General features: G+C 33.8%; 1 protein-coding gene and 1 long non-coding RNA gene across 2 annotated transcripts in view; both read right to left on the bottom strand.

Moving 5' to 3' along the window:
• Nucleotides 1-1,989: 1,989 nt before the first annotated feature.
• On the bottom strand, nt 1,990-3,850 carry LOC147872687 (uncharacterized). Its single transcript, XR_015536887.1, has 2 exons — nt 2,645-3,850; nt 1,990-2,430 (listed from the first exon to the last, which is right to left on the bottom strand). It is a non-coding gene; the product is annotated as an uncharacterized LOC147872687 (long non-coding RNA).
• A 2,604-nt stretch (nt 3,851-6,454) lies between these two features.
• The window catches only part of LOC147872686 (uncharacterized), a 9,465-nt gene continuing 3,798 nt past the window's right edge, over nt 6,455-12,121 (bottom strand). Inside the window, exons 5-8 of the mRNA XM_087355051.1 lie at nt 11,540-11,765; nt 7,959-8,056; nt 7,351-7,550; nt 6,455-6,748 (exon numbers count right to left, since the gene is read on the bottom strand). Coding sequence (XP_087211177.1) covers nt 6,470-6,748; nt 7,351-7,550; nt 7,959-8,056; nt 11,540-11,765 — 803 coding nt within the window. The 3' untranslated portion in view covers nt 6,455-6,469. The remainder of the gene's footprint in view (nt 6,749-7,350; nt 7,551-7,958; nt 8,057-11,539; nt 11,766-12,121) is intronic.

The raw sequence follows: 12,121 nt of genomic DNA, 5'->3' as shown, positions 1-12,121 counted from the left end.
AGGGTAATGTAACTTCGTATGTAGAAGGAGCAGGAAACGTTCTGTTCACATTCATACAGCAAATAGAGGAAGCTTTTTTAAGAAGGGCAGCAGGAAATAAATTTCGACACGTTGGTATTAATGAAGGATAATGCTAACGCGTGTCTGAGGTCTAACCTTTAAAGATGTGGACCGGACTCAGCTGGCGAGGGACGAAGTGACTTGGGAATTTAGAATTCTGCATAACGAACAGTGAGGGTAGTGAAATATATCAGGCTCCGATGGGCTGGGTATGTAGCACGCAAGGCGTGCATGCAGAATTGCTTGTATCATCAAAACCTCTAATCCTACATAGAACGAAGGAATGTGTAGCTAAACAGTGGGCAAAATTAAGCACGTCCTACATCAGCAAAAGGTTTTGGAACTCGTACAAGAACATAAATTCAGAGGCCGAAGTTTCAGTCATGTCCCCCTTCACCGGAATATTATTGCTAATGACTGAATTTTGCATAAGAAACATCTCGTTCATGCTCGTAAGTTTCTTTAACGCCGCGCCGTAAATCTACGTCATGGGACCGCCCGCTTTTCTTCCGCGCCGGAGGAAGTTGTGCTATGGATTTCTATCGACCTCGGCCGGGTTTGAACCCGCGTACCTTGGGTCCAGTGGTGAGCACATTATCCTCTATTCCACGGATGGCGACACGTTCAAATATTATTTTGCTAAAATAACAAAAGGAAAGTTTATAAACATGTTTTTTATTTAATATTCTTAAATATATAATTCATATTTAAATGGAAACAATTCAACTATTTAACAAAAGACTACACAACTAAATTAAAAACAATTTAATTAAAAGCAATTTAATGAAAAACACTATTTATGTAATACAATTTAACTTTTTCACTAAGACAATTAAACTATTTAACTAAAATATAAACAATGAAACTAAAAACAATTCAATTAAAAGCATTTTAATTAAAAACACTATTTATGTAATACAATTTAACTTTTTCACTAAGACAATTAAACTATTTAACTAAAATATAAACAATGAAACTAAAAACAATTCAATTAAAAGCATTTTAATTAAAAACACTATTTATGTAATACAATTTAACTTTTTCGCTAAAACAATTAAACAATTTAACTAAAATATAAACAATTAAACTAAAAACAATTTAATTAAAACACTATTTAACTAATACAATTTAACTTTATCGCTAAAACAATTAAACTATTTAACTAAAATATAAACAATGAAACTAAAAACAATTAATTAAAAACAATTTAATTAAAACACTATTTAACTAATACAATTTAACTTTTTCGCTAAAACAATTAAACAATTTAACTAAAATATAAACAATTAAACTAAAAACAATTTAATTAAAACACTATTTAACTAATACAATTTAACTTTATCGCTAAAACAATTAAACTATTTCACTAAAATATAAACAATGAAACTAAAAACAATTAATTAAAAACAATTTAATTAAAACACTATTTAACTAATACAATTTAACTTTATCGCTAAAACAATTAAACTATTTAACTAAAATATAAACAATGAAACTAAAAGCAATTAATTAAGAACAATTTAATTAAAACACTATTTAACTAATACAATTTAACTTTTTCGTTAAAACAATTAAGATATTTAACTAAAATATAATCAGTTAAACTCAAAACAATTTAATTAAAAACACTATTTAACTAATACATTTTAAAATTTTCACTAAAACAATTGAACTATTTAACTAAAATATAAACAATTGAACTAAAACAATTAATTAAAAACAATTTAATTAAAACACTATTTAGCTAATACAATTTAACTTTTTCGCTAAAACAATTAAGGTATTTAACTAAAATATAATCAGTTAAACTCAAAACAATTGAATTAAAAACACTATTTAACTAATACATTTTAAAATTTTCACTAAAACAATTAAACTATTTAACTAAAATATAATCAATTGAACTAAATACAATTTAATTAAAAGCAATTTAATTAAAAGCAATTTAATTAAAATACAATATTTAACTAAAACAATTTAACGTTTTCATTAAACAATTTAACTATTTAACTTTTTGTCTAAAAATGCTCAAACTATACTAAATTGGGCAGATTCATGATGTGCTGTATTAACGATGCAAACACCACGTCGTCCAGTCCTGGAGTCTGCAAAGGAAATAAACATTTGTATCAGAACAGGAACTACAATTACGTTTTGTTATTTTTATTCTTAAATATACAATATGTGAACTTTAACTGTTTAAATAAAACTTTAACTGTTTAAATAAAACAAAGTAACTATCTAACTAAAGGAATTCATCTATTTAACTAAACCTATTTAATCTTTTAAATACAAACTACGTAACTAAAGGGGCAGATTCATTATCTCTTCAATGAAGGATGCAAACACCACGTCGTCCATTTCTGGATTCTGCAAAGGAAATAAACATTTGTATCAGAACAGGAACTACAATTACATTTTGTTATTTTTATTCTTAAATATACAATATGTGAACTTGAACTGTTTAAATAAAACTTTAACTGTTTAAATAAAACAAAGTAACTACTTATCTAAAGGAATTCATCTATTTAACTAAACCTATTTAACCTTTTAATTACAAACTATGTAACTAAAGGGGCAGAACCATTATTTCTTCAATGAAGGACGCAAACACCACGTCACCCATTTCTGGATTCTGCAAAGGAAATAAACATTTGTATCAGAACAGGAAATACAATTACATTTTGTTATTTTTATTCTTAAATATACAATATGTGAACTTTAACTGTTTAAATAAAACGTTAACTGTTTAAATAAAACTTTAACTGTTTAAATAAAACTTTAACTGTTTAAATAAAACTTTAACTGTTTAAATAAAACAAAGGAACTACTTATCTAAAGGAATTCATCTATTTAACTAAACCTATTTAATCTTTTAAATACAAACTACGTAACTAAAGGGACAGATTCATTATCTCTTCAATAAATGGATGCAAACACCACGTCGTCCATTTCTGGATTCTGCAAAGGAAATAAACATTTGTATCAGAACAGGAACTACAATTACATTTTGTTATTTTTATTCTTAAATATACAATATGTGAACTTGAACTGTTTAAATAAAACTTTAACTGTTTAAATAAAACAAAGTAACTACTTATCTAAAGGAATTCATCTATTTAACTAAACCTATTTAGCTTTTAAATACAAACTACGTAACTAAAGGGGCAGAACCATTATTTCTTCAATGAAGGACGCAAACACCACGTCACCCATTTCTGGATTCTGCAAAGGAAATAAACATTTGTATCAGAACAGGAACTACAATTACATTTTGTTATTTTTATTCTTAAATATACAATGTGTGAACTTGAACTGTTTAAATAAAACAAAGTAACTACTTATCTAAAGGAATTCATCTATTTAACTAAACCTATTTAGCTTTTAAATACAAACTACGTAACTAAAGGGGCAGAACCATTATTTCTTCAATGAAGGACGCAAACACCACGTCACCCATTTCTGGATTCTGCAAAGGAAATAAACATTTGTATCAGAACAGGAACTACAATTACATTTTATTATTTTTATTCTTAAATATACAATGTGTGAACTTGAACTGTTTAAATAAAACAAAGTAACTACTTATCTAAAGGAATTCATCTATTTAACTAAACCTATTTAATCTTTTAAATACAAACTACGTAACTAAAGAGGCAGATTCATTATCTCTTCAATGAAGGATGCAAACACCACGTCGTCCATTTCTGGATTCTGCAAAGGAAATAAACATTTGTATCAGAACAGGAACTACAATTACATTTTGTTATTTTTATTCTTATATATACAATGTGTGAACTTGAACTGTTTAAATAAAACAAAGTAACTACTTATCTAAAGGAATTCATCTATTTAACTAAACCTATTTAGCTTTTAAATACAAACTACGTAACTAAAGGGGCAGAACCATTATTTCTTCAATGAAGGACGCAAACACCACGTCGTCCATTTCTGGATTCTGCAAAGGAAATAAACATTTGTATCAGAACAGGAACTACAATTACATTTTGTTATTTTTATTCTTAAATATACAATGTGTGAACTTGAACTGTTTAAATAAAACAAAGTAACTACTTATCTAAAGGAATTCATCTATTTAACTAAACCTATTTAGCTTTTAAATACAAACTACGTAACTAAAGGGGCAGAACCATTATTTCTTCAATGAAGGACGCAAACACCACGTCACCCATTTCTGGATTCTGCAAAGGAAATAAACATTTGTATCAGAACAGGAACTACAATTACATTTTGTTATTTTTATTCTTAAATATACAATGTGTGAACTTGAACTGTTTAAATAAAACAAAGTAACTACTTATCTAAAGGAATTCATCTATTTAACTAAACCTATTTAGCTTTTAAATACAAACTACGTAACTAAAGGGGCAGAACCATTATTTCTTCAATGAAGGACGCAAACACCACGTCGTCCATTTCTGGATTCTGCAAAGGAAATAAACATTTGTATCAGAACAGGAACTACAATTACGTTTTGTTATTTTTATTCTTAAATATACAATATGTGAACTTTAACTGTTTAAATAAAACTTTAACTGTTTAAATAAAACTTTAACTGTTTAAATAAAACTTTAACTGTTTAAATAAAACTTTAATTGTTTAAATAAAACAAAGTAACTACTTAACTAAAGGAATTCATCTATTTAACTAAACCTATTTAATCTTTTAAATACAAACTACATAACTAAAGGGGCAGATTCATTATCTCTTCAATGAAGGAAGTAAACTCCACGTCGCCCATTTCCGGTATCTGGAAAGGAAATAAACATTTGTATAAGAACAGGAACTAGAATTATTAGCAACAAGTATGGAGACACTTGCAGCAAAATTTATGAACATATTTTTTTATTCTTAAATATATAATGCGTGAGCTAAAAACAATTTAACAAATAAAGTATTTAACTCATTTTCTAAAAATAATTTAAATATTTAAGTGAAAACAATTTAACTCTTTAAGTACTATCTATGTAAATTACAGGCTTCAACCTGATTCAGCATTTTTTGGGGTGACTTCTGTTTGACCCACTGTTCCATCTACCTGTCATAACCTTACCTGGTGTCGTAACTTTTATGTCGTGTGATTTTCATCTGCACGGAATTTATGAGTCGGAGGGAGGGCTGGAAATACGTCAAATGCAAGAATATAAAAATTACAAAGAGAACTTCATGCTCATAGTATGCCTTCGTGGCACTATCCAGGCACTACATTTAAATGAGAGGCAAGTCAGTAATTGCGTGGTGGGCGTTTCCTGTGGTGATAATTAACTGTGAGCGTGTAATTAGTTCTGTGTGATAATTGGGCAAGTACTGCCTTATACCTCACACCGTGCCAGATTCTTCTATTCTGTGATACGTATTTCTAGATGTGGATACAGAAACTTTAAACGAGTTTAATTTGGATAATTTATATTTGAAATAAAACACGTTCGTAAATCAGCTCAAAACTCTGTGCAGTCCCTTAATATTTTCTTGTGACTTTTACTTTTCTAGATGTTCAGGGTTAGTTATCTTACATTCCAGATAATTCCGTTGGATAAATGTTCCTTGCGTCCTTTGAGATTGCTACCAAACGATTCAAAATCCAGAGTTCTTCAATTTGTATTTCATCTTTTCAACAGGGACTTCGAAAGTGAAAGTACGTATTGAAATGAAGCTCACGAGGAGCATTTCAAAGCCAGTTCTATAAACAATTTTGTGTTATTAATTATACAACTATAAATGTTAATGTTTTGAAATTGGTCCCTAAAAATATTACTTTAAAAGTATTTAATTAATTCAGTTTCTCTGAAAATGTTTAACTGTTACATTACTAGGGCTTTGATTATCACTTATTTTAAATGGGAAGGTGATGATTTATGATGGACTTCTTCATAACTGAGACAGCAAACTGTTCCTTTTAGAATTGTGAAATGTCCTTACCTCCAGTCCCCGCCTTATCTTGACGGCACTTATTTTTGTCAAATTTTCCTGCAAAATTGTCTTAAACATTTTAGCTTCTAGAACTTAAGTCACTCCTGACTCTGAATTTTTACTTTATCATCTCAGTGCTTATGAATCCAGGACAAACTCTACAGCAACTCGCCTCTTGGCAACATATATATATATATATATGCATGTACATGACGTCCCTAAGGGGAGTTTGCGTGCAGTTAACTTAAAGGGGCCAAAGGTCGAAGGCATTCGATGACTGTCACTGGCTTACGAGATAGTTAATGTCGTCAAATGGCAAATCTGATATTCAACACAAATATGTCCCACTGTCTCATTTAAAATGGCTTCTTTGAACAAACATTTGCAAGCGAAACCTTTTCACATTTTTATGTATTATGCAAACAGGATGAAGATTTTTCTTAATAATGAAGAAATGAACTCGAAAATGATCATTGATTCAAGCGTGGGGATCTGTTGGGCCCACGTAATAGCTGAAATCCAAAGAAGAGTTGACACTAACCTCATTGTTAGTAGACACCTGGCAGTCGGGTTGTTCAGTGGCGCCGAAAAATCCTTCATTAGGGAAACAGTCAATTTCTGCTGAACCAAAATCTTGCTCAAAATCTGGCAGAGGAACATTTGTGTCCTTTGCCCCTCCGGCCACTTCACAAAGGAAGCTCAGAGAGTCCGTAAGTCCTGCTGTGGCCGACTGCGTGTCGCTGATCTTGTTTTGTCCCTGAAATTCAGAAAATGGTGGATTAGTGGGCTGCAACCCATGAAACAAAACTCCTGTAACTTAAAGTATTGATACAACGTGCGATATAATATTACGATGGAAATTAACTGGTGGATATTTTGCAGATGCACTCTTCCCAATTCGAATTTGATAAAAATGTGACAGAGGATTTTGATGTAAACCCAACAGAAATGGTTAACAGGAATGAAAGTTTAATTATAGGAGATTTCTGTGCTCAAGTAGGAAATGACGTAATTCTCGTAGGTCAAGAAAAATGGAGACGTGTGTATATTTAACGTCCTTATAAACTATTTGTAACATATCTTTGCTTTCAAAAGCCAGTTTCTTTTTAAAGAAACACAATTAATGTTTAAAACTTAGAATAGAGTTTTAGTGATTTAAATAGTGAACTCTGCTAAATAAGTTCAACTGCAATGCGTTCTTACAAACAAGGGAAGATAAACTTCCCAAGCAACCCCGATAATCGAGAGTTTACTCTAGTCATTTTTCGCCACTGACATTCCACACTCGTTTGTTTTCCACGTGCAAGCGACAGATGGCAGGCGAGTGACTTCGTCCAAAGTGTAATGACGACGACTTACCTCTGACGAAGTGACACCTCGTGTGCCTGTGGTTCCTCCTCTTCGATGGTCTTCGGCAGGCAGGGGACAGGCGCTGTTGGTCTGCGCCGTCTTGAGGCGTCGCTTCGCCTTCTGGCGTCTTGTTCGCCGCAATTTCTTCTTGCGGGCCTGCTCCCGAAGAAGCTTCTGCGTGCGGGCCTCCTGAGGGATGTAGACGTAATCTGAAAACAGAAAGAATGACTTTCAGGTCACAGCATTCCGTAAACGGTTGCTTCTTATCGCGTCGTTTGACGTGAGAGGTGGAAAATCAGCGACATTCATACATCATGCAACACAGAAAGACAGGAACAGTAAAATGCCTTTTGATCATATCTAATCGCAAAATTAAATGTTTAAGTTCATCCCATTTTAATATTATAACTTCTCGTTATCTGGGTTCTGGTGCCGTGACTCGTAAGTAGATGAAAAGGTTTCGGAGAAAATAAAGACTCGTCAAAAGTTCTCTTACTTAAAATCGCTAGCAGTCAATCCCAAATAAATCAAAATCGGTGATGTTTCTCAAAATTCTCGGCTATATTTTTTGGAATTTTCTGCTGCTTGTTGCCAGTGAAAGAAAATTAATTACTTACCGGGATATTTATTCCTGTGATCTTCATCCGCCTGGCGGGCTCGTTCATAATACTTTTCCTTCTGCTCCACGTCAATGGCCCTCCACATGCAGCCAAGTCTGCAAATACAAAAAGGGAACTTGTAAGAACACAGGCAGATTGCAGGACGAACGTCCAGGGGTTGCAGCTGGGTAAAGGCAAACGCAGTGGCGTATGACAGCGAACGAAATGTTTCACCTATTCTCGACGATCAGAACATTTTTAGCAAAGGGAAATTAGATATCCAATTTCGAAATAACCCCATGCATTCTCTGCCCACTTAAGATTTTTTGCATTCTTACATTGAAAGAATTGTTCCGGGAGGTCTCATAAATTCTACTTTTATGCTAGACTTCTGTCCTGTATATCATGTGTTCTGTTTATAATTAAGTAAATATAGATTTATAATCCAGCAATGAAAATCAAACCAACCTTTAATATAATGTGCTGAGAGTGTGGGTCGAAATTTACAAGATTCAACCTTTTTTTTAATTACTAGGGCTCATAGTTTAACATCATCACAATTATCAGCATTTGTCTTTTTCTCTCTTTGAGTAGAACAAATTTCTAAGTACGCGTTCAGAACACGAGAAAATTCTCACACATAATTTTACACGATCGCACCGGTGCCATGTTTATAATCGATGATCATACGTAATTTGCTGCTATTCTTATAATTTCGCTTGAAACCAAATTAAATATTCTTAGCTCCAGCGGTCCACTAGTTATCGCTTTGAGACTCAAAGCAAGTTCAATTGTTTAAAGCGGTCCCCATGTTTTTTATTGTTTTATTTTACGAAAAAATTCTATAATTAGTGCTTTAATAATCAATAACTTTTTTATTTGTGGGATTGCATGATTCTCGGTGTAAATAAGGATTGTTTCCTTAAACGACATCTACCAGCTGATATATGGAATTGTGAAGTCTGTTTACGGTTTTAGTCATTAAATATTATTCAGACGAGTTTCGATTTCAAGGGTTTAAACCGTAAATGATTATCTGCGTTGTGCATTATGTATTAATGATCTCATAGCAACTACCAGAGTTTACAGAGGAAACGAATGGATGTGTACATACATATCTCATTTCCATCATTAATAATAACACCAAGAGTTGTCACAGCATCATAAAAGAAAATACCGCATTAGCTGTCCGTCAGAGCACCTACAAGTCTTGTTCATTCGTATTTACTTACTTCTCCCCTTTTCTTTTATTGCTAATGAGGGTGTGAATAATGACCATCACAAAGTCTAAATTTAAAGGAACGAGAAGGTTGTCATCCGGCATTTGTATTTTGCACTAAAAAGAAAGTGGATGAAACTCCGCCCAAAGAGAAATCGTGCATAGGAATGGCTTTGCTTTGTACTGCAGACATCGTCATGAAGACGACAAATTTGCGATAAAATACAATTCACACGTGATGTAATTTACACTCCACGTAAATGAGCTCTGGTGTGTGTACTCAGGACATCTGTCCGTATACCAGAGCAATAATTGCGTGCTATTTAACCTAAAGCTAGAACGCTGAATGATGTCAATGTAGTCACTGCAGACTGGATTACTGAACAGAATGATCTCGGGGGTAGGGTGCAGTTTTTTAAACTCTGTATTCCTGAGACAATAATTTTACTAGGGATATTTAAATCCCCCGTTTTATTATGCGTAAGATTTTCACAAGTGACGAAAATGGTTCCCCAAATATTCATTAGGCACAAAATTCGCAAAAACATCGGTTTTTACCGTCAAGATTTCTTGGGTCCTGGTAAATACATAAAATGTTTGGGGGGGGGGAAAAGACGCACCCAAGGTCCAAAAACATATCAATAGATTTCTTCCGTCGCCGCCTTTATACTGCACTAGCAGTTCCATAAAATTAAATCTAGACTCAACTATTAGCGGCACAAAAACACACTCCACACCTATCGAGCAATTTGAGTACTACACTCGGCACAAATGTCCTCACATCTACCTGAAAGCTAAATATATACACCATATGTGTGCTTTGATTTTCCGACGTTGGCCACTCTGCAGGAAGCCATCTTGGGAGGTACTTTCGTTTCCCGCAGAGGGAGTGCTGACGGCCGGACCCTAACATAACCTAAAAGTAGGTTCCTTTTACTTCAAAACCTTGATTTCACACATAGTTTCTTTATGGGTGTGAAGGTTGATCTATAACACTAAGGGAGGAATGTGGACTGAGGATGTATGATAACAGTGGCTGAGAATATTTGGACAGAAACAGAATGAATGCTAGGCTGGGAAAAGTTACACAAGAGATGGGCAGGGCATCTAGCCCCATTTAAGACAAGGAGTCTGGTAGGCAAACCAAATGGAAAGAGACAACTAGAAGATCTAGACTGGATTCATCTGGCTCAAGATACCAACCAGTGGCACACCCTTGCAAACATGGTAATCAACCTTCAGGTTCTATAAAATGTTTGGAATTTCTTGAGTGATTGGGCAAATGTTGGCTTCTGAGGAAGGACTGGGCTTTTTGGAAGAGCAGAGCTATATGACATGTCCAAAGATGCTGCCAACACATATGTAAAAGTGCCTAATGGAGAAGTCCAGGAACATGTTAAGGAGAAGTATAAGGAAATTCTTTATTGATGTATTTGGATTTAGAAAAGACAACTATGATAGCCGAAGAACATTTTTTTACAACATTACTGCCTCTGTAAATGAAGATGATTAATAAAAACATGAAAATGTTTACTGCATTTCACAAAAGTCAATGAAGCAGCTCTCCATTGTCCAATGTTCCTGTAACGTATCAGACTACAAATGTAACAGTGAATTAAGTGGCACTCATGGTTAGGGTCGATATTGCAGTTATTATACAAAAGCTGTTCCTTTTAACGTTAATCCTCCCCCCCCTCAGGGTGCTCTGTTCTCTCGAAATGTCAGTGTTTACTCCAGTAAACCACCTTACATGGCTGGTAGCCCTAGAAGAAATCATTACATTCAAGGTTGTACGTAACATAAAATCATGAAAATATGTAAAGTAAAGTTTGTCCCACTATACGCCATGTGGGCGTTTGGGGTGAGTGGAGGTATAGCTCCTCTCTTCCTTGACCTCGGCACTAGATGGGGGTGAGTGGTCAGCATCACGCCCCGGCCGGCTTTACCCCCGGGAAAGGACCCCGGTTCCCATTGTAGAGGAGGCTGGGTGGGCCCCAGAGCCGGTCTGGACGCAGAGGCTAGAGGAAAAATCCTCTGCCCCCGTTGGAGATCGAACCCCGGTCGTCCAGCCCGTAGCTAGTCACTATACTGACTGAGCTATACCTAATTTATATTTGTGTTATCTTTTCAATCATCTTAACTTTTAAAATTGTTTTCCTGTCATATCGTAGCATAGCAATTCAGATAAAAGATTTTGCGAAATAATGTTGACATCTATCACCACAAAAGCAAAAGCTAAACACACACCACACTGGAAACTTCAAATAATAGGTCTTCTGAATTTGAATGGCTTTGAAGACAATTTGTTGTTCACAAATGCTCTGCACATTAAATTGTTAACAAGTAATAGTTCTAAAGTACACCATGTATTGCAACTTACCTCACGCTTATCTCATTGTTACTTTCATGTGGGTATTGCAGAGACATTCTCTTCCGCCATTCACTGGAGTATAGGATGAAAGCATTTGGTGGTCTACGGACTCTCTGAGGACACTTTGGTGTTTCTTTTCCATGTTCTAAATTTCTCTTCTGTTGGTGATGTTTCTTCGGCTCAACTTGTATTCTGTGCTGGTGGTGATCCTGGTGCATGTTGTCCTCTTTATTTTCTGAAAGAATAGTGGAATCCATAAATAACACAGTTTTAAAACTATAAGATTCAGAATATGATCAGCAGTATAAAAAACATGGCTGTTTCCAAACTTTTTTCTTCTCTGAAGAATTACAAACATCTTATGCAACTATAATGTATATTTTACAGGATCAAAGTGTTTCTCAGGCAGTAAATTGAACACAAATTGCCAAGTAGACATTCACTGATGCAAGAATATTATTAGCAGAAACTGAGGAGATAAATGGAGTACAAAGTTTGACTCATGCTGTCATTTTATGACTTGAAAACCAATGGACTGATTTTAATCAACTTTTGTACTGAAGGCACAAATTTGTTGAAGAATCCAAAATA

This window comes from Zootermopsis nevadensis, unplaced genomic scaffold (genome assembly GCF_977971745.1).
Source record: "Zootermopsis nevadensis isolate Lab colony 2312 unplaced genomic scaffold, Znev_1.0 Znev_ptg000024l, whole genome shotgun sequence".
Lineage (NCBI taxonomy): Eukaryota > Metazoa > Arthropoda > Insecta > Blattodea > Termopsidae > Zootermopsis > Zootermopsis nevadensis.
The sequence above is the reverse complement of the archived record's forward strand: the minus strand, read 5'-3'. Positions and strand labels throughout refer to the sequence as shown.